General features: G+C 35.5%; 2 protein-coding genes across 4 annotated transcripts; both read left to right on the top strand.

The window, feature by feature from the left end:
* The first annotated feature begins 347 nt into the window (after nt 1–347).
* On the top strand, nt 348–3,032 carry LOC132844701 (cytochrome c oxidase subunit 6C-1). Of its 2 annotated transcripts, none has more exons than XM_060868422.1 (4): nt 348–484; nt 1,144–1,258; nt 2,547–2,678; nt 2,892–3,032. In XM_060868422.1, the coding sequence occupies exons 2-3, from the start codon at nt 1,154–1,156 to the stop codon at nt 2,670–2,672; spliced, it is 231 nt and encodes a 76-aa protein (XP_060724405.1). In that variant the 5' UTR covers nt 348–484; nt 1,144–1,153; the 3' UTR covers nt 2,673–2,678; nt 2,892–3,032. The 2 variants fall into 2 exon arrangements, with proteins under 2 accessions (XP_060724405.1, XP_060724406.1); XM_060868423.1 differs by having other exon boundaries at nt 474–497.
* Nucleotides 3,033–11,543: 8,511 nt separating this feature from the next.
* tomm34 (translocase of outer mitochondrial membrane 34) lies at nt 11,544–21,201 on the top strand. Of its 2 annotated transcripts, none has more exons than XM_060868425.1 (9): nt 11,544–12,037; nt 12,216–12,297; nt 12,444–12,600; nt 13,369–13,468; nt 15,008–15,160; nt 18,540–18,694; nt 18,802–18,943; nt 19,563–19,689; nt 20,832–21,201. In XM_060868425.1, the coding sequence occupies exons 3-9, from the start codon at nt 12,471–12,473 to the stop codon at nt 20,931–20,933; spliced, it is 909 nt and encodes a 302-aa protein (XP_060724408.1). In that variant the 5' UTR covers nt 11,544–12,037; nt 12,216–12,297; nt 12,444–12,470; the 3' UTR covers nt 20,934–21,201. The 2 variants fall into 2 exon arrangements, with proteins under 2 accessions (XP_060724408.1, XP_060724407.1); XM_060868424.1 differs by having other exon boundaries at nt 12,471–12,600.
* The last annotated feature ends 123 nt before the right edge of the window (nt 21,202–21,324 follow it).

Consider the following 21,324-nt stretch of genomic DNA (forward strand, 5'->3'; position numbering starts at 1 on the left):
GAACTGATCTCTCAACCTTTTGGACCAAGACCAGATGGCTGCTCCTGTCACTGTTGCTCAAAGTGAAGCTGCTCAATACTACTGATTACATTTGGGGTTGTTATCGTGGGCGTGTATTTTGGGGTAGTCATAACCCACAAAACACATTTGAGACAATGTCCATTGTAAAAAGTGTTATATACAAATAAAATTGATTTTTAGAAATAGGCTAAGACTTGGTCACTCAGGACTGAACACATCACTGTTTTTAACTAGAGTGTATATGATAATGATATAAAAAATAAAGCTAAAAAGGATAAGTGTGTGTGTGTGTGTGTGTGTTTGTTTGTTTGTTTACAACCGGAGCAAAGTTCACTAAAGATAGGCGGGTCCATCACCTCCCGTGATGCTTTGCACTTGGGTATTTTGGCCCTTGCGAGGTTCCGTAGTACATCGCGCTGGTCTTGATTACTGGACGTTTTCTGTGAAGGTCGTGCATCAAAAGGTTACGTTTCCTGGTTTGTTTTTTGTGTTCTTTTAAAATATATTAATGTACGTCGAGTCTAATTTTACTCCTAGACATATACACACAGGTGTATATATAAATATTCACATTGAACAGTATATTTAACGAAGTGCGCCTGGTCTAAACCTTGTACCTTGTGTGATTAGCTAACAAGCTAAACTGTTAGTCTTGCGTTTTCTTGTCATTTCCGTGTACCTCGCTTCGTTAATATATGTTTCAGACTTTATAAAACACGTTAGAAACATTTAGTTCATTATTTTGAATCCTTAAAATTTAATAAAGTCTCGTTTACCAAGTTTTGTGTTAAGTAGCTTGATGTTTATGTAGCTAGTGCCTTACAGGCGGTATATGGTTTTTATATGCGAATCTGTTCTAGCAGAAATATTTCCCACTCGTTTTCGTGTAAGGTCTGTTTTGCTAGCTTAAGGTGCTTGGGTGTGGGGTATAAATAAAAACTGCAATTGATATTTATTACTCGAAAAAATATGGTCAATACTGCAAACATACGTTAATGTAGTTAGTCATTGTACTGTAATGTGCTAATTCTGATGCTTTACATTTCATTTTGAATCATTGCATTTGCTTCATCCTTCATAGATGTCTAATCCTGTCTCCTGCTCTTTTTGTGTGATTTACAGATCAATCAGCATGTCTCTTCCTAAGCCTCAGATGAGAGGTCTCCTCGCAAAAAGGTTGAGGTTTCATCTGCCCATTGCTTTTGGGTTGGCTCTGTTTGCAGCGGCTACATTCAAGGTCAGTCAGAATGTCTTTTGTGAAAACGTTAGTAGATGTCAAGTATAAATTTGTCTTTGGTTGATTAGTTGTCAGTGTTGAATTGGTAAGTAGTTATGGTTATTTAAACAAAAGGCGTCTAAACACACTTCACCTTGTGGGTGTGAAGTTGCAGACTGTGGCTTATACATTATGCTCCAGTTCACACCTAGCATCAGTAAGTGGGCGGCCAAGAAGTATAGCCGTTCACTATTTTCAGTGACCACATGTGATTTGGATTTCATAGGTTTCCACTTCTACATTTGCTTTCAGGCAGAAATTGTCCTGTGGCTCATATCTCATGTACCTTTATGGACTGGTTTAGAAGTTATAATCCTGTCTACTAATGAAACCTATGAGCAAGAGATGAGACAGAATGTAATAGTTATGATAAATAGCTCCTTTGCTGTTATAGAATTGACTTTTTTTATTAGCCTAACAGCACAGTACTTTATTATTCACACACATATGTGTGATTTTCAACAAGTCTTGCAATGAGTATATATTTTCTGCCTGTGCATTCAGTTAGTTGGACCTTCATTGCTGAGCGGGACGCATTCACACGGCAACTATGTTGTGACCATATTCCCATACCACTGTCGCATATAGTTTGAGAAGTTGAATCATAACATGTCTTTGAGACACACTGGACTCCATTAATACCTGTACTTTGTGCTGTTTGCTTGCGATCTGATCACTCAAGTTGACCGTTAATGCCCAGTGTGAACGGGGTCTATATAGCCGAAGGTTTGTGAACATCTGATTGTCGCACCCATATGTGGTCATTCCCTAAATTGTTTCCACAAAGTTGTGCGCAAACAATTGTATAGAATTTTATTTTTGTATATTTTAAAAAGCCCTTCTCTGATACTAAGAATCCCAAATTTGTTCCAGCATGACAATGCACATGAGGTCCAGGCCACCTTCCCGACATCAGTGTCTGACATCCCAAAGACTTCTGGCCATATATTGTATTTTTAAAAACCCTTATGCACACACATACCATTACTGTGCTGGCATTACTGCTATGCTAAAATGGCTCACCACACATGTTTGACACCACCTACTGATTAAAAGTATAAGTATAAATTATTTCCCTATAAATCAAAAATGAAATGGGATATTTACTTCATTTAAGCAATTTGGATAAAAGCGTTGTCAAAGCTGCTGACTTATTTAAAAAAAAAAACATAAAAAAAATGCAAGATGGTTGTGGGAAAATGTCTTTTTGATGCTTTAATTTTAAACTTATTTCATTTTTAAACTCTAGTTCACAGTCACAGAGCCACGGAAACAGGCTTATGCTGACTTTTACAAGCAGTATGATGCCATGAAGGAGTTTAACAGTATGAAGGAGGCTGGGGTTTTTGAGAGTGTAAGGCCCTCTGGTGAATAGATTGATGTAAGTATTCTCCTGTTCTCTCAACATTTGGTCTAGAGAGGATGGGTGTACTATCATGTGTTCTTGCCAATCAAATTTTCAGAGAATTTTATAGCTCAATTCCAAAATCTGTTATACATGTGTGCAGTTACATACCACCTTCAATTTTATTTCTCCCCAAAAGGGGAGGGAAGAAGTCCCAATTCATATTTCTGTGTTTGTGTTCTTTTACAGGGTGCTTCAGTCTCTGCACTTCAGTTTTTTTCCTGCTCCTTACTGGATGTTAAATATATTATAAACATACAAATAAACCATTGTCAACTTCTGTACCTGTGCAGTAATTTCTTAAGCCAGTAAAAATGTCTTTTTACCCACTGTTTGTTTTAATGTATTTATATTCCCCCTGTTTGTCATATCTGGATTATGTTTTCAAATGCATAATGAAATAAGAACAGAAGAAATTTAACATTGTTCTTTTTACTGCTGAAAATAGTCTCTGTTATCAACCAAGCTGTTCCTACTGACTGTCAGTTTGAGAAGCAAACCTAAAATGTAGCCATTTCGAGTCTGGCTGCTGGGTAGACAGCTCTCCATTTGGACGGTAATTTGCTGTCTTCAACTGTTAGCATAATAGAATTACTTTTCTAGCAGTTGGCTGCTGAAGCGGTATGTCATTAAAACAAAATAAGCAAGTAAAATGTAGTGATGTGCAGGAGAATAAAAACATGCTGAATATACTATATCTGAATGCTGATAAATGGATAAAGCTTTTTTGATTAAAGATCTCATATATGCATTTATTTGTAGTATTCTTGAATTCTAAATATCAGTAATTGCATTTTAATTATAATAATTGTAAATAAAAGCTTGAAAAGAGCTATGGGCATATGAGACCGCGTTGACTGCCAGCAGATATAGGTAATTATATCATGAGCAATCCTAGAGCTAGAAAACAGGGAAGAATGTGAAGCTTCCACAACACTTGTGTTTTATATGCATTCATGACTGAATATTGTATGGTATGTTGATGAATTTTGCACGTTTTTTTTATGATGGGTAAAAAAAACCTTAAAAAAGGTAAGTCTAGATTGTGTGCCCTCTACTTTCCTATGCTTTATGCAGGCTGTTTGAATATTTTTTTTGGTTTAATGAAATTGATTAAAGTTAGGTTTATTGTTGTCTCATATAACTGCCATTTAGTAGCTACATACAAAAGATGTATCTTGCAAACATGAAAACCAACCATAAACTATACTTTTTAATGTAATCATTTGACATGTCAAATGATTCAATGTCAAATGATTACATTAAAAAGTATAGTTTATCGTTAGTTATTTATGCTAATTAACCTTTTTACAGAACTGGTTATGTGTGTAATACATCATAACTGTCAATTGCATTTCAGCCATTCTCACCTTTCTTAGTTTAAAAAAATGGAAGGTGGTGCTACACATGAATGCTAAATGTAGAAAAAATCAGTTTAGTTCCTGTGGTTGGTGTAGAAGGAGATATGAAGTAAACAACTGTTTGGGACTGAGACTATCTAGTCCCATTTTACCAAATATTTGCCATAAATATGTTGTTTTTGTGTCCTTTACTCAATTCATGTGACTTCACATTAGTAAAGAATTATGACTACACCACACAAAACAAGCTGATTGGCAACTACTTGCCAGTATTCACTGTTCATGTGCATAAAGAAAAAGTCACACTGGATTCAGACATTCAAGTCCAATTGCACGAAAGAGCACAAGTTAAAAAAAATGGATTTATAGCAATTCCATATCCACCTCATCTGGTTTTGCTTTATACACAGCTCATTTAGATCAGGGGTTCCAAAATTAGACGTGTTCACTCCATTTGGGGTCACTTTATTTACAAATGGGTCAAATTAAATTTATTTGGTTTCATGTTAAATTAAAATTAGGAATGTTAGAATTTATAATGTTTGAAATTGTCATTTACTTTCTTTTTTTAACTATCATGCTGCAGCTTACTTCAGCAATAAAATAAACAAATGTCCCTGTCTTTTTATGCTTGCTAAAAACCAACAACTATTTTTTTGTATCTCCTAACACACACACACACACACACACACACAAGTGGATAAGTTATAATCAAGTGAATAGTCAGTTTCTAAAGCTGATGTGTTTCCATTCATGAAAAATGCTTAAAGGTCTGAGTGACTGGTGACGAGGACTAAACTGTAATGGTAGCTGTTAGAACATAGCAGCTTGTATATTGTTTAGTATACTTACTTCAAAACTGGACCATGGAGCAATGGAAGAAAGTCACCTGGTCTGATGAATCGTGTGTTCTTTTACATTATGTGGACAGGCTAGGTGCGAAGCTTACTTGGGAAAGATATGGCACCGTGATGCTCAATGGGAAAAGAAAAACAAGCTATTGGATGCAGAGTGATGCTCTGGTCAATGTTCTACTGGGAAACCTGACATGTAAAATCTACCTAAACATTGTTGTAGACCAAGTACACCCCTCATGGCAACAGTATTCTGTATTGGCTGTCTCTGATGTGCTGGACAAAATAAAGTCCAATCCAGCATTAGAAGGCAGAAGAGGGGACCCACACAATAATATGCAGGTGATTTTACTGTGGTTGTTAGGGACCAAGTCATATGTTTCATCAATGTATGTACTATTACAGGCTGTTATTGAGTATTAACACTTACTGGGGTTCCAAATAAAGTATGTCTTTGAAACAGAATATTCTAATATAGCGTTCAAACCCACAAATTGTCATTTTGCATGGAATGTTATGATTATTAAACACTTCTATGATGGTCAGATCATTTGATTTTAAGAAGCAGACCATGGCAGTAATCAATGAAAGTTTTAAGTGAAACAGACTTTATCAGTGTGTTTGATATAACTGTACATTAAATAATTAAATATTTTAAAGCTCATCTTGGAAACCTGACAGACAGGGATTTCGCTCTGACATTTAATTTAGTGAAATTCACTTTTAAATCTCGTGTAGGTATTAGAACTAATTGTTTAACTAAACAGTTAGTTCTAAACGTAAGTTTAAATAGATTCTGTGTTTTTAAATAATAAATAATTATCCACTGAATATAAGAATAAATCCATACATTAAGACAAATAAGACAAGTCATTCAATTAAGAATTCCACTGTATAAATAGGATGATAGACTGGGGTGGCGCATAAGCCAGTTTATATTGTCACAGCATCTGCTTTTAATGCGGGGTAACACTTTATTAAAGCCAGCACTCCCTGACTTATAAGTAATTGATCTGATATATCTAAAGCTGCAGTGTATCTTACATTCTTCATATGGCACTTCCTGCTTTTCCAACATGTCACTGGGAAATGGAAAGCATGTGCCTGGTGGCCCCACATGCCACTATGCATATAGATTAAATAATGGAGCTCAGACAGGCCACAGGTCAGCATCGACAAGGTAGCCCCCACATGGGCTTAATGTGGGTTATTATAGAACAGCAATATGGTTACATGGAAAGTCCTACATATGCTTTATGTGGGCACAGACTGGGTGCTATATGGACTGCAGGGCTACTTTAATATACAGTACCTGCTTTTAACTAATTCAAACATAACCATAAACCCGAAATACAGTTTATTTATATAATTATGTTGTATTTATATAATTATGTTTTTTACAAATTATATGAAATATAACAATATTAGCAGCAATATTTTATAATAAATCTAAAATTATATCCCAAATAAAAAATTCCAAAACCTTTTGTTTCACACAGGGTTTGTAGACTTTTTTTTAGTTCAATATACGTTTTCTGTTTTTTTCCTCTTTCTCTACTTCCAACAAGCAGGAAGTAATAGTTACAGTACCACCTGACTCCAATGATTGGTGAGCTGATGTGAACTGAGCTGAGCTGAGGTGTGTGTGTGTGTGTGTGTGTGTGTGTGTGAAAAACACATTTTCTTTGTAAGTTACCTCTTTTGTTATTTATTTACCTATTAAGTTATATTGTTAATTCTTTGGGAAGGGATTTGTAGAGAGGTGGGTGCCTTTTTCTTTCATATGTTTTCTCTTGTTTAAGCTAGATAGGGAGTTAGTTTATTGTTGTACATTTTGTTTTCTTTGATAGTCTAGTTAGTTTCTTGCTAATAGTTAGAGGGTTTGTTTGTTATTTTGGCCTTGCTCCCTCTTGAAGCCTTGAAATCCTCCCACATTTAGACAATAAAAGAACTTGTTTTTGATATTGAGTTGCTTTTGGTCTTTGTTAAAACCCCTGGGGTTGGGAATTGAACCTTGCTGCCTCTACACATCACACCATTTTTATTCTGTTACTCGTTCCCCCAACCCTAGACTAGCTGGGGAGGTAACAACACCTTGTAGTATTTTTTGTTGTTTTATTGTGTAAAAAAACATTTATAAACATTAGTAAATGCAAATGCAGCTGTGCCATATAAATGCCTTGTAATTTGACATTCAACATCATTCCTAAACTGTTTAGTTTTACCCATAACAGAAACAAAATGCCATACTGCTTTCCCAGGAACCTATTTTTTCTCTCTCTAGGTGCTGGTTCTAAATGACAAGTGAGCCCTGTTTGGAATGTGGTGTTTAATTTCATCGCTTAACTGTTAATCATATATTAAATTCAATTACATTTATTTGTATAGTGTGATTAACAATTCATATTGTCTCAAAGCAGCTTTTCACGAGTATGGATACAGTCTAAACATTTTTAAAGTTTAAAATCAAGTTACTACATATCTCTAAAAATTTTCTCTAATGAGCAAGCTGGAGGTGATGGTGGCAAGGAATAATTGCCTGAGATGGTATGAGGAAGAAACCTTGAATGGAACCAGACTCAGTAGGAAACCCATCCTTATTTGGGTGACACTTGACAGCAATAATGTAAATAATGTCCTTTCTACAACCATTTGTAGTTGAGTGGAATTAAGCAACCAATTTTGACTTCATTAGACTTTACACTAATTCCTAAATAAGTTCTTAAAATAATCCCTGTTCAAAGATTTGCATACCTTTTATATATTAATATTGTGTATTGCCCCATTAAGCATCATTGATGACATGCAGTCTTTTGTAATAAATGTGCATAAGGTCCTTAATTCTCTCAGGTGGTATAGCTGCCCATTAATTTTTTGTTTGTCTTGCACAAACTGCATGTTTGAGTTCTCCCCAAAGTGGCTCAATGATATTAAGGTCAGAAGACTCTGATGTACTCTCCAGAACATTCACCTTTTTCTGCTGTAGCCATTAACTTCCCTATGCCACTGGAGCTCACACAGCCCCACAACATACAGTAAGAGATCCACAAACATACTTTTCAGTGGGGATGGTGTACTTTTCACCATAGGCCTTGCTGGCTCCTCTCCAAACATAGCGTTTATGGTTATGACTATAAAGTTCGATTTTGGTCTCATCGCTCCAAATGACTCTGCTCCAGAAGCTGTGAGGCTTGTCTAAGTGCTGTCTGGCATGCTCTTGGGTGCAGTAAAGGCTTTCTTCTGGCAACTTGACTATACAGGTTATTTGTGTTCAAGTACCTCCTTTTCGTGCTTCTTGAAACAGCAAACCCCACTTCTTACCAGAGCAGCCTGTATTTCTCTGAGTTTGTAGGTTTTTCTTTGCATCCCGAACAATTCTTCTGGTAGTGGGTGAAATCATTCTTGTTCTACCTGACTGTGGCTTAGTATCAACAGAATCAACAGAACTTCTTATTTTCCACCTTTTTTTAACAGTACTGACTGGCATTTTCAAGTGTTGAGATATATTTTTATATCCCTTTTCTGCTTTATAAAGTTCAACTACCTTATTACGCAGGTCCAATCGCAGTTCTTTTGCCTTCCCCATGGTGCAGTATCCAGCCAAGTCCTCATAAGCTGAGAAACGTAATATTTAGCTTTATAACTGAATTTTTTAATTTCTAATTTTTTTAGAAAAATATTTAGCTTTATTATATGTATAATGATTTCTTTCAATATATGCAAACTTTTGGGCACAACTGTATTTGGCAATTTTAATGCACTTTGGTGTGACCTCCAAAAAACTGCCAGCATTAACCTGTGCATAAAATATGGGTGACAGTTTGGTCGCAGCCTGAAGTGCTATTTTGGCAAATATAAAAATAAGACATATAGATAAATATTAAAATACTTACTTTTTTATTGAACAAATTTCAAACCACTGCAATATTAATACATTGCTTTGTATATAGTTATATAAAACCTCCCCTTGTTATTACCGTGTTATTTTAATCTTTTTCAAATGTCAGAAATGCATTTCATGGCAACATTATTTGAATGAAAATATTCTATGATGGTAGATTATGCCTTAAATGATTAGGCTTAAAAATAATTTGTGTTATCACTGCTCCTAGTGTTGTCTGAAATGCACAAGGATATCACCCTTAACCGGTTTAAATAATGGCTTGACACTTGGCTGAAGAGTTGGTTATAAAATAAAAAAAGAACAATTTTGCAATTTTGCAATTTTGCCTAAACCTAAGAAGGCACTGTTATTTTTCACAGCTTTACAATCTTTTTTGGCCTTTTTATATTTGGCCATCCAATTTGTCCTAAAATAATTTTCTGACCATAACTGTAAAAAATTATACTGTTTCTTCTTCTCTCCAATTGACAGGTTTTCCATCACCATATGACTTTTTAATACTGCCTCTTTTTGCACTGTAAACATAAACAGGAGTGTAACGAATCTCAAAATGTGTTGGTTCCATTCAGACCGAGTTCTTGCAGTTGCAGTAACAGTAAGTGGCCTAACTTGAATAGCTTGTTGTTTTATGTTTGTAATTGGTAAATATTATTAAAAAATGTAAGTATATGTAATGTTTGATTATTTGCATTTATTTTGAAATTTATTTGTCTAGCTAGCTACATGTTACTTCCTTCATAAGTGAAGTTTAACTAGCTAGGTAGCAGTTTAGTTGCTTTTGAGCCAGTTATAAATTAACAGGAACTGTGTTAATACATATTTTTTTACATTCATTTTTATTTTAAAAAACAAACAAACAAAACAAAAAACAAAAACATAGGAAAGAACTATAGCAGTAACAGCCCAACACTACTTTAATGGCAGCCCTGAATATTTAGATTGAAAACTCAGATTCTGAAAACAAATCTTTTTAAAGCTTTTGTTGTTTTTCCTGGTGATCTGCAAGCATACTCTTTACTCTTCTTTTCTGCAGGCAGTCTGCTTCTGGAAGATGCTGGCAAAAGGTCTACAAGTAAAATGTCATAAAGAATCATAGAGTAATACAGTGGCCTTTTAGATACTGTATATAAAAAATGCAAATCTAGCTTAACTGTCATCCTAAATACATTGCACAGATAATCTGTGCTTCATAAGACCATTTGGATCCATCTCGGCATGTCCTGATCAGTGCTTGGGTGTGTACAGTATGTCTCTTATCCTGCATCTGACTGACCTGAACTTGTGGACTAGATGGTACAGGACTCTGATTAAGGGTCTGGGTTAATACAGAGATAAGACACTGCTTTCAGAGAAAAAACCTCTGAATACTCTTTCTGGTCAACACAAAGGGACATACATTGCATTAAAATTATACGTTTCATCAATTTGCAGAAACTGAACACATGAGCTTAGCCCTGCTAGCGCACTACTCTACTGTTTGAGAAAGTGATTGGAAAAATAACCAAATATGTTCTTATACATACAGTGGGGCGAACAAGTATTTGATACACTGGCAATTTTGCAGGTTTGCCCACTTACAAAGCATGTAGAAGTCTGTAATTTTTATCATAGGTACTCGTCAACTGTGAGTGACAGAATCTAAAACAAAAATCCAGAAAATCACTTTGTATGATTTTTAAGTAATTAATTTGCATTTTATTGCATGACATAACTATTTGATACATCAAAAAGCAGAACTTAATATTTGGTACAGAAACCTTTGTTTGCAGTTACAGAGATCATATGTTTCCTGTAGTTCTTGACCAGGTTTGCACACACTGCAGCAGGGATTTTGGCCCACTCCTCCATACAGACCTTCTCCAGACTTTCCCCAGACCAGACCTTCAGATCCTTCAGGTTTCGAGGCTGTCGCTGGGCAATACAGACTTTCAGCTCCCTCCAAAGATTTTCTATTGAGTTCAGGTCTGGAGACTGGCTAGGCCACTCCAGGACCTTGAGATGCTTCTTACAGAGCCACTCCTTAGTTGCACTGGCTGTGTGTTTCAGGTCGCTGTCATGCTGGAAGACCCAGCCACGACCCATCTTCAATGCTTTTACTGAGGGAAGGAGGTTGTTGGCCAAGATCTCACTATACATGGCCCCATCCATCCTCCCCTCAATACAGTGCAGTCGTCCTGTCCCCTTTTCAGAAAAGCATCCCCAAAGAATGATGTTTCCACCTCCATGCTCCATGTTCTTGGGGTTGTTCTCATGCTTCTTCTTCCTTCGAAAAGGAGTTTAGACCAAAATGCTCTATTTTTGTCTCATCAGACCATATGACCTTCTCCCATTCCTGGGAATGAAGTGATCGTAATGAATGTAACGAACAGACCATTTCTCCACCCATATTGTATGTTTGTTTGTTTATTTCTCTAGTTAGTTTGTTTCATTTTTTCTTATTGATTGGGGTGTAACTGCTAATTCTTATCAAATGGGACAGTATTAATGATGGTTACACAATACAAAGTAATGCAAAGTAATAAACTGCATTTTATTGATTGGCTAAGAGGCCAAAAAAAAGACAAGAATAAAATAGATATGATTAAACAGCACCCTCTTGGATCAGATTCCTATATTTATGCACAATGTACAGTGTAATATACAGTATGAACACTGGTAGGTGCTGTTTTGTGTAGTGTTTGTTTGTCTTTTGTCTCGCACTGTTTGCACAAGGTTGCACTTTATGTGGCTTGGACAACCTACTTTAACTCCTTAGCTCTGTGTTGTTCTGTGTATCTTTCTGTTTTCTTTATATTACCATCGTCCTGGAGACACGTCGTCTCTTGTCACTATGTACTGCGTCATCTATATGCGCTAGACACAAAAAGTTCCGGGTGGAAATTGTGGTGACTTTTAGCTGTTATTTTTTCCGTTCAGCAGCAGCAATTTTGCGATAGTAAAAGTATGCGATAAATGTGCTGCTTGGTTGTTTTTTGGTACAAAAAAAAACAAAACAGGCCCCACTCTCGAGATTCCACACACGCCATGCAAGCTAACTTTAAATAGCAGCCTGAGAGCTATCTGATCAGCGGCAATAGGAATTGAAACTGAAATCTGACACCACAACTTGGAGCCTGTGGTACGGTGCTAAGTGCTAACGCTAGCTGATTCCGCCGGCACTTTCTTTAACGGGTCTGCAACGATACAGCTAATATACATCCGAGGAGGAATGAGAAGGTAACAGCAGTTTTACAGCGTGGAATCGACTACTATTTAGTTCTCATGTAACTCTTAGATTGACGCTACCTTCTGGTTCCTAGTTAATGTAGGCGTAGAACTTTAATTTGTTCCTTCATCAGTTGATTTAGCTGAGCTGCTAGCTGCTAACCCCGTCTGTTTTTCTCTGCTATGCTAGGTCTGTTACAGTAATTTAATAAGTCTATCAGTCGGTGTTCAACGTTAATAATTTACTGTGCATCACCCAGAAACATTTAAAGGTAAGAACCCGTCAAAATACATACACACATATATATATTTGCTAATGTTGATATTGTGCTAAACCTGATTCTGTGTAGTTCTATATGTTGTAAAATTGCGCTAAATGTAGCTAGCTAAAAAAAAAGGAAATGTCGATTTCCGGTAGCTGTTATCTGAATTTTTTGGCTATAAGATGCCTCAGACGCGGCGGTCACAGACTTGGGCAGAGCTGAAACAAGCTGGAAACGACTGCTTTAAGACCGGACAATATGGAGACGCCGTCTCTTTGTACAGCCAAGCCATCGAGCTGCTGAAGAAATCGGGTAAGGAAGTCATTGTCAGCTAAACTGGCTAGCTAGGTATTCATTTGTAGAGTGAGTCAAGGCCGTTCCAATTGATGTTACTGCAGTACAGTGTATATATAGTGTGTCGAAAAACACGTTAACATTTTACTTTCATGGTAAAGTTTGTTGACAACATTATCCACCGAAATGTATCAATCTTAACCCACAACAAATATTGTATTCAGTTTATTTTATCATCATCATCATTTTTTCTTAAGAATAGAATCTAATGACCTTTTAATGTTGATGTAATCAAGCTCATGATGCCTATTGTTCTGCAAACAAAAACCTCTTATTTTGCCATAGCTTTTAAAACTTGTTGGAAATTAACCAAGTTTATTTGTATAGCGCTTGTAAAAATCGACATCGTCTCAAAGCAGCTTTACAGAACATAAACATAGAACAAAAGGTTAATAGAAAGAGTAATAAAAAGATTAATATATAATACAAAAATTCAAGATTAATATTAGATATATTTAAATGTGTTTGTATTTATCCCCAATGCCAAAGTCTGTGGTGACTCAGGTGAAAATACATTTATGTAAAAATTATGTAAAAAAAAAAAAAAACAACTACATAATATACTTAATGTTATATACTGTTTGATTAATTGGGGTAATCTTCTTTTTAGTGTTTTGAAATAAGGATTTATATTAGTTCAAGACAGAAGCACAATGACGTAGCTATATTTCTAAACTTTGTAGTTGGGAGTGAATGAATAGAAATGTATTTCATTTTTTTTCCCAGGACTGAAGAGCCAGGAAGATCTCTGTATTTTATATTCTAATCGGGCAGCTGCTTACTTGAAAGATGGAAATTGCAGCGAATGCATTAAGGACTGCTCAATGTAAGTTTCTCACTAAAGTATTTACAGTGCCAAACACAATGATTTTGACAGTATGTATTAGCTTGTAAGTAATTTAGGAGGTGTTGGAATGGATAAAAGAAAATTCAGTGCCTTTGTTCAGTTCTAAACTGCTTTTAGCACAGAAGCTGGTTGCACCAGTTAAACAGCAGCTCTAATGTTGTCTTAACCGAAATGTAAATTGTCATGCCATTTAAGGGACCTGACATGCACAATTTGTGTGTTGTGCAAAACTAATTAAATGATTTATTTCTTGCTTGTGAAACTAGCTCTTAATGTTTAAAACCATTTCTCAGCTTATGTTTGTAGCAATAGACCTTTTTCACACTTTAGGGTTCTGTGTGATGGAAGTTAGGATAGTAGGAAAAACGTTCCCACAACATCACAATTTATTAATGAGGACAGTGATAAAAAAAAAAAAAAAAAACACATTTGGCACAGTGTAGTGTTCTGAAAGAAGTGATTATGTGCAGACAGACATTTCTTGCTATTATGACTATCACTGTAAAATGGAATAGCACTTTTATTCAGTACATTTTTGGATATGCATTCATCTGCCTCTTTATTATGTACACCTCTTAAAGTCATTCAGTTATCCAGTCAGTCTATCATATGTCAGCAGTGCTGTGCATAAAATCTCACAGATCAGGTCAAGATAAATTACATATTCATTAGAACAAGGGAAAACGTGATCAAATTACTTTGATTGTGGCATGGTTGATAGTCAGAGGTACTGGTTCACCTTACCATAGACACCCATGTGCAGAAAAGCATCATATAAAGCACAATACATCATGGAGTACAACAGCGCCAATAACAGTAATTTGAGCGTACATTGGGCATGGGCTTGCTAAAACCTGATTAAGAAAAGGACCATAAACAAAGATTAGATGCTTTTCTACTACTGGTATACTGAGGTATACTGAGGTATACTGAGGTATCACTGAGGTTACATTTTTTTTCCATTCTGATACTTGGTGTGAGCATTAACTGATGTTCATGTATGTTGATGGTTTTACACACAATCCGCTCCTTAGATAATTCCATGAATGAACAGATGTTCTATTTATGTGGTCATTGGGTACAGGTGTGATAATGCTTTAATAAAAAACATATTTTTAAAAACTTAAAGCTTATTTTGTTGGTCAATTTTTTGTTTTGCCTGTGTATTGTGTGCAAAAGAATCAAAGTACAGCTTTACTCTGCTGATAAAATAAGCTACTTGAATTTTAAATAAAGTAAAATAAAGCTAAATGCTTTACTAGTTGCAGTAATGCTGCTACTAAATAATGCAAACAATTATTTTGATGTTTATGATTTGAAAATTGCATGAATGGGCAGGGGTACCATTGATCCCATTAAAGGGGTCAGTGAGTGTATATTTGCTTTGTTTCTTGTTAGTCTATTAAGTGCATTTTCAATGTATTTTGTGTGTTGCTGGTCTAGGTTCTGATGGGATAAAACCAATATATCCGCACGTTGTATGTCCACATTAATATACTTTTCTTGTTGTTTTAACAGCTCTTTGGAACTGGTTCCATTTGGGATTAAATCACTTTTACGCCGTGCTGCAGCTTATGAAGCTACGGAGAAATACAGACAAGCCTATGTTGACTATAAAACAGCCTTACAGATCAACTGCAACCTGCCTGCAGCTTATGATGGAACAAACAGGTAAGTACATAAGTTATTAGTGGACATACACACATGGACAATTGTTGGTACCCTTCCATTACAGAAAGAAAAACCCACAAAGGTCACAGAAAAAAGTTGTCTTATTTCACTGTGTACTGTGTCTGCATACTGTATATATGGTTGAAATGACATTAAAAGCTTCTTGTCAATGACACTTCTGCACCTGTCGACAGGTATTTTGTCCCACTCCTCGTGAGCAAACTGCTCCAGCTGTCTCAGGTTTGAAGGGTTCATTGTCCAGGCAGTATGTTTTAGCTCTTTCCTTAGATGTTTAATACGATTTTATATCAGTTCTCATAGAAGGGCACTTCAGAATAGTCCAGTGTTTTGTTCTAAGCCATTCTTGGGTGATTTTAGCTGTGTTTACCTTGTTTGAGTACCCATGACCTGTGACTGAGATAAAGCTGAAAAAGACACACTGTGCAAGATGCAGCCCCAGATGATAACTGAGCCGCCTCCATTATTTCACAGTGGGTACAGTGGACTTTTTGTTTTTGTATGCTTTATTTTTGCATCTGTGAACATGGAGTTGATGTGACGTTCCAGAAAGCTCCCGTTTTGTCTCATCAAAAGTATACATGTATTGGGGTTAACAAAAGTGATCACAGTGGAGCAGTATCTCTAAGCATGGAGCTATGAAGCAATGAGGCATGCTTTTTGAGAAGCTTCCATGTGTGACTTCTTTTCTGTGAGCACTATGGGTTCAGACAAATTGAATAGAGTATTTGGATTGAGCAGATGTGTTCTAACTTGATACATATACCTATGTGGGACACACAATTCTGCAATATGTAGTTCAATAATACAATGCAAGTAGGGGGTGCACTGTTCAGTTTTTTTTTTCTATTGTCAGTGGTTTGCCCTTGTAGCTCTGCACAGGGCCCTGATATACATACTTGTTCTGACATCAATTTCTGACCTCACTAATGCTCTTGGGGCTGAATAAGCAAATCCCTACCACATGCTTCAAAATGTAGCAGTATTATAACAGCAAATGAGGATCTAAATCTATAATGGGATGACAAACCTTTGGCCATAGTGTACCCCACACAGAATATGAGATGTAAATAGGGCTTTATATCTTTGCTGGAATCTCCAAACAATTATAACTTAATACATTTTAAAAACATCATCCTATGTTGAGGTTTATAAACCTACCTAAACATCATCCTATGTTGAGGTTCATAAACCTATGTTGAGGTTTATCATCATCTTCAAATGATCTCCATAAAGAAAATAGACATAATTAAATGAAAATAATGGCATTTATGAAGAAATAAATGAATTTATTGGCTCCAGCTTTCCAGGGACACCCCTATTAAATATTCAGTATTTCTCTGTAAAATAGTTATATAATTGTAGGTAAACAACAAAAATTTACTTTGTTTTACTCATTAATCAAAAGAGCATCAAAAATACGTATTGTAACAGAGGAAAAAGTTAGGACACCTTACCCCTAATAGCTAGTGTTACCACCTTTGGCTGAAAAAACTTGAGTGAGACGCTTGACATCGTTCTGAGGAACTTTTTCCCCACTCCTCAACGCAGAATTCTTTCAGCTGTGAGATGTTTGATGGGTTTCCTGCATGTATAGTCCGTTTCAAGTCACCCCACAGCATCTCAATGGGATTAAGTTCTGGGCTTTGACTCGGCCGTTCCAGGAATCTCCATTTCTTAGTTTTCAGCCAGTCCTTTGTGGATTCACTGGTATATTTTGGATCATTGTCATGTTGCAGGGACAAGCACCACTTCAGCTTTAATTTTTTTTACAGATGGTCTCATTGAAAGATGGACCCTCTGACACATGGCATAATTTATGGTGGATTCTGTGATTGAGCTGGCCATGTACTGCATCCCCAAGCCAAGACACTTCCACCTCCATGTTTCATAGTCCTCTGTTCCAATGTATTTGTGTCCAAATAATTAATAATTAGACTCATCTGTCCATAGAAGATTATTCCAGATGTCCTAGATTTGTCACACGTTCTTTTTGGCAAACTTCAGTCTGACCTTCATGTTTTTCTTAGAGAGCAAAGGTTGCCTCCTAGTACACCTCCCATGAGAGTTAAACTTGTGTAGAGGCATGCACTTTCACATCAATAGTAGCAAGAGCCTGCTGTAGATCCTGTGATTGACATTTTAATGTTTTTGGTGATTTTGTTGATATTTTTTTTAATCTTGCGGTCTGCTTTCTGGGTGAACTTGCTTGGATGTCCTTTACTTGTAGACTATTTTCTGGACAGTGGAATGGCTGATTTCAAATTCTTTTGAGATCTTTTTAGAAAGTTTTTTCTTCAGTTTTAATTGTTTATTTCTATTACTTGAATCTCTCAGTATTGATATAAAATATCCATATGTCCAAATATGTTAAAAACACAGGCTTTCATAGGGTGTCCTAATTTCTTCACATGACTATATAAACACCACTACGAGCAATGCTATTGGCAGTTAGCAAATGTTAGTGCACTTGATGGGTTGATGGAACAAGGATGGTACAAATTTATCACAAGACTGATAAATGCAACTGCTGTGCTAACTTATCCATAATTAATGACCTTTGGACTCCCATGATGGCCTGATAAGATTTTAATTTCCTCCCTGACAAGCTACAGACTTGCATTCTGCCTGTTCTAAATTCCTTCTCCTTAACATTCAGCAGCTGCCACCCCACACTCAAGGCCAGAAACCAGTCTATACTATTCCCTTTCCATCTACGCTTCAGTGATCAGCTTAAGTGCTTCCTACCTGGAAGGTTAATCATATCAAATGTGAAGGGGACCCACATGTGCTCCATAAAGACTCATTACTGGTGTCCCACAAGTCTCAGTACTCCGTACTTCTGTTCTTCCTCTTTTTGGTGATGTCATATTCTTACATGGGTTTTCATAGCACTGCTATGCGTATGACCCTCAACTCCCTTCTCACGGACACTGCTGTTTCAAGGATGGCAATTTATCATTTCGGATTTATCAGATCAACTTTATCCCAATAAAACTGCATTGCTGTTCATCCCCAGTGATTAACATGAAAACGTGCACTGTTCTGTGTAACTATTTGTTCCATTTTTCTGTACTGCTGCTGATGGGTAGGAGTTTAATAACAGTGGAAAATTATACTTCAAGCCATATTTATGAAGATATTCCTCTCTTTTAACTAAATGTTTAAATTTGACAGGTAATTGAATATTAAAGTATGCTAGATGGCACATACCTATTTTCAGACATAAATTGCAAATGGAAGCAGGGTTCAGGTTGAAAAATTGCAATTTCAATCATAATACAGTAAAATCAGAAAGCCACTGAACAGAACACATTGAAACATGCTTTTTCAAATAAAATAAATTTTTCTTTATCTTCAGAATGGTAAAAGCACTGACAGAGATGGATGGACCTTCCTGGCGAGAAAAGCTTCCTCCAATCCCGAATGTTCCCATGCCAGTAAAAGAGAAATTTTTGCAAACAGCAAACTCAACTGTGACTGCACAGCAGAACAACCTAAATGGAAATAAACAAAGTAAAATAATCTTTCCTGGGTTTGTAGCAATATGCATTAATTGAATATCACTGCCATTTAGGTTACCTAATCTTATCTTTATTTTCCTATACTTATTTAACTTTCAGTGGGTGGTGATGTGAAAAAGGCCAAACTGCTCAAAGAAGAGGGAAATGCATTTGTGAAGAAAGGACAGCATAAAAATGCAGTGGAGAAATACACACAGTCTCTTAGCCACAATCCCACTGAGGTCACAACCTATACAAACAGGTAAACATCATGGAATCTTTGTTCCAACATCTGACTAATTTCTGAAGTTTTGAGTGCTCCATTGTGAATTTTTCAGAGATATTGTACATGTCTCAAATGTAGTTGTTTTTCTAAAAAAAACAATGAGACTAACATTCAGAAAGCTATTAGGGACCTATATCTTCGTTTAGAATTGTGAAAGTCTCGTGTCTTAAAACCAATAAAACAAATTTGTGTAATCCAATTTATTTTTCACTCTTCTCTCTGTAAGGCCCTAGCTGTAATGTTTAACCCTGTAAAGTCTCACATGAAATAACTCTGAGATACCCTTTACTGGGTATTGTGATATTTACTGTGATTTTTTTTGTATCATATTTGATACATCAGGTTTTTATGGGAGTTTACTGACCACAACAATGTTTATTTTATAACAAAAACTGATTATTGTATTTGGAATGTTTTAAACATTTCTTGTTTTTCTTTTTCCAAACAGAAACCTTTTTATGACTTTTTTATTTTGACATCAACATTGTACTTTTTTGACATCTGAAAAAACTAATGTAATTCTAAATTTATTCGCAGAATTGGTAAATATAACAGATTTTCCTGATCATTTTACATGTTCTGTGTTTGCACTTAGGGCTTTGTGCTATCTTTCACTACAAATGTATAAGGATGCAGTAAAAGACTGTGAAAAGGCTCTTGAGCTGGATCCTGCTAACATTAAAGCACTGTACAGACGTGCACAAGCACACAAGGAGCTTAAGGTAAGTAGGTATAGCTATTTAATTTTATATATATATATATATATATATATATATATATATATATATATATATATATATATATATACACACACACACACACACAGTGTCGCTTGAAGTTTTAATAAATAAAACATTAAATAAATATTTTTAATTAATAATTATTAATTATTTATTTTTTAATAAATAAATAAACCCCAAATCATATTCACAAGTCTGCCAGACAAGTCCTAAACAAAGTGAATCCAAATAAATGAGGCAAAAAAAATACTTTATTTACTTATTGAAAAAAATGGTCCAGGTGTACATGTGTTACTGGCAAAATTACGTGACCCTTTATTTTCATATCTGTTGTGACTGCCTTGTGCAGCAAGAACGGCAAGTGAAGTTCCCAGTTGCTTCACTTTCTTTTGGGTTAAGGTTAGGACTTTGACTTGGCATATTCCAAAACATATTTGTTCCTCTTTAATCATTCTTTGGTAGACAGATTTGGGTGCTTGCAGTCGTTGTCTTGGTGTATGACCCATTTTCTCTTGAGATTCAGTTCATGATGTTGAGATTGATTATATATATACATATATATCAATGTTCTTTAAATAAAAATAGGGCTCTCATGGACACCTGATTGTCATCCCATTGACTGCATTTGACCTTGAAATTAAATACTAATCCTAGAGGCTCACATACGTTTCCCACTCACAAATATAATTATGAATAAAATATATAAAAATATAATCTTTGCTTTACATTTTTAGCAAAGATTGTGTGTGTGTGTATATATATATATATATATATAAATATATAAAAATTAGAATGTCATGGAAAAGTTCATTTATTTCAGCAATTCAACTCAAATAGGAATGAGAATTCTTCCAAGACATTTACTGGACACTTTAATTGCAGTTAATTGCTTCAGAAGAGCTCACAACAGATACTGAAATGTCAGTCTGGATGATATTTCTCAATAATTAAATGAAATAATATTTTTGGCTTAATTTTTTGATTGTGTTCACTTCTGATGTTTTTAGCATATTAATTCAGAAATATAGGCATTTCTAAAGGTTTCACAAACTTTCAAGCAACAGTGTGTGTTTATATATAAATGTCATTTTCTTTCCGTTAAAATGTACTTTTCTCCTCTTTAGAACAAGAGAACTTGTGTGGAGGATCTCAATAGCTTGCTAAAAATAGATCCCAGCAACATGGCTGCACAGAAGCTACTACAAGAAGCACTGAGGATGAAATAACCTTTTCTTTTTGGCAATACCTTAAGTGCCTCAAGATAACAATTCTCAGACCTGCACCACTTCTTTGACGTTCACACTTGCTACTTAAAGAGGGACATTTTAGAAGTGACTAATTTAATCACACCCAAATGTATTGAATGTTTCTCTTCTGTAAATTTATGCAGTGTTTTTCCAGAGGCACCTCAACACAATCAATATACTTCTCACAACCATTTGTCTATTATTTACTGTATGGAAAAGCAAAGAATTCTGTAAAAATGTCATGCAATTACTTTGTACTGTCATTCTTGAGATGTTTCTTAATTTATCAGGGTTAGAACAGTTTAGTCAATGTTTCTTTTTGCATTTGGCTAGGATATATATATATAAACAAAAACCAACAACACAAGAA

The sequence above is a fragment of the Tachysurus vachellii genome, chromosome 4 (genome assembly GCF_030014155.1).
Source record: "Tachysurus vachellii isolate PV-2020 chromosome 4, HZAU_Pvac_v1, whole genome shotgun sequence".
NCBI lineage: Eukaryota > Metazoa > Chordata > Actinopteri > Siluriformes > Bagridae > Tachysurus > Tachysurus vachellii.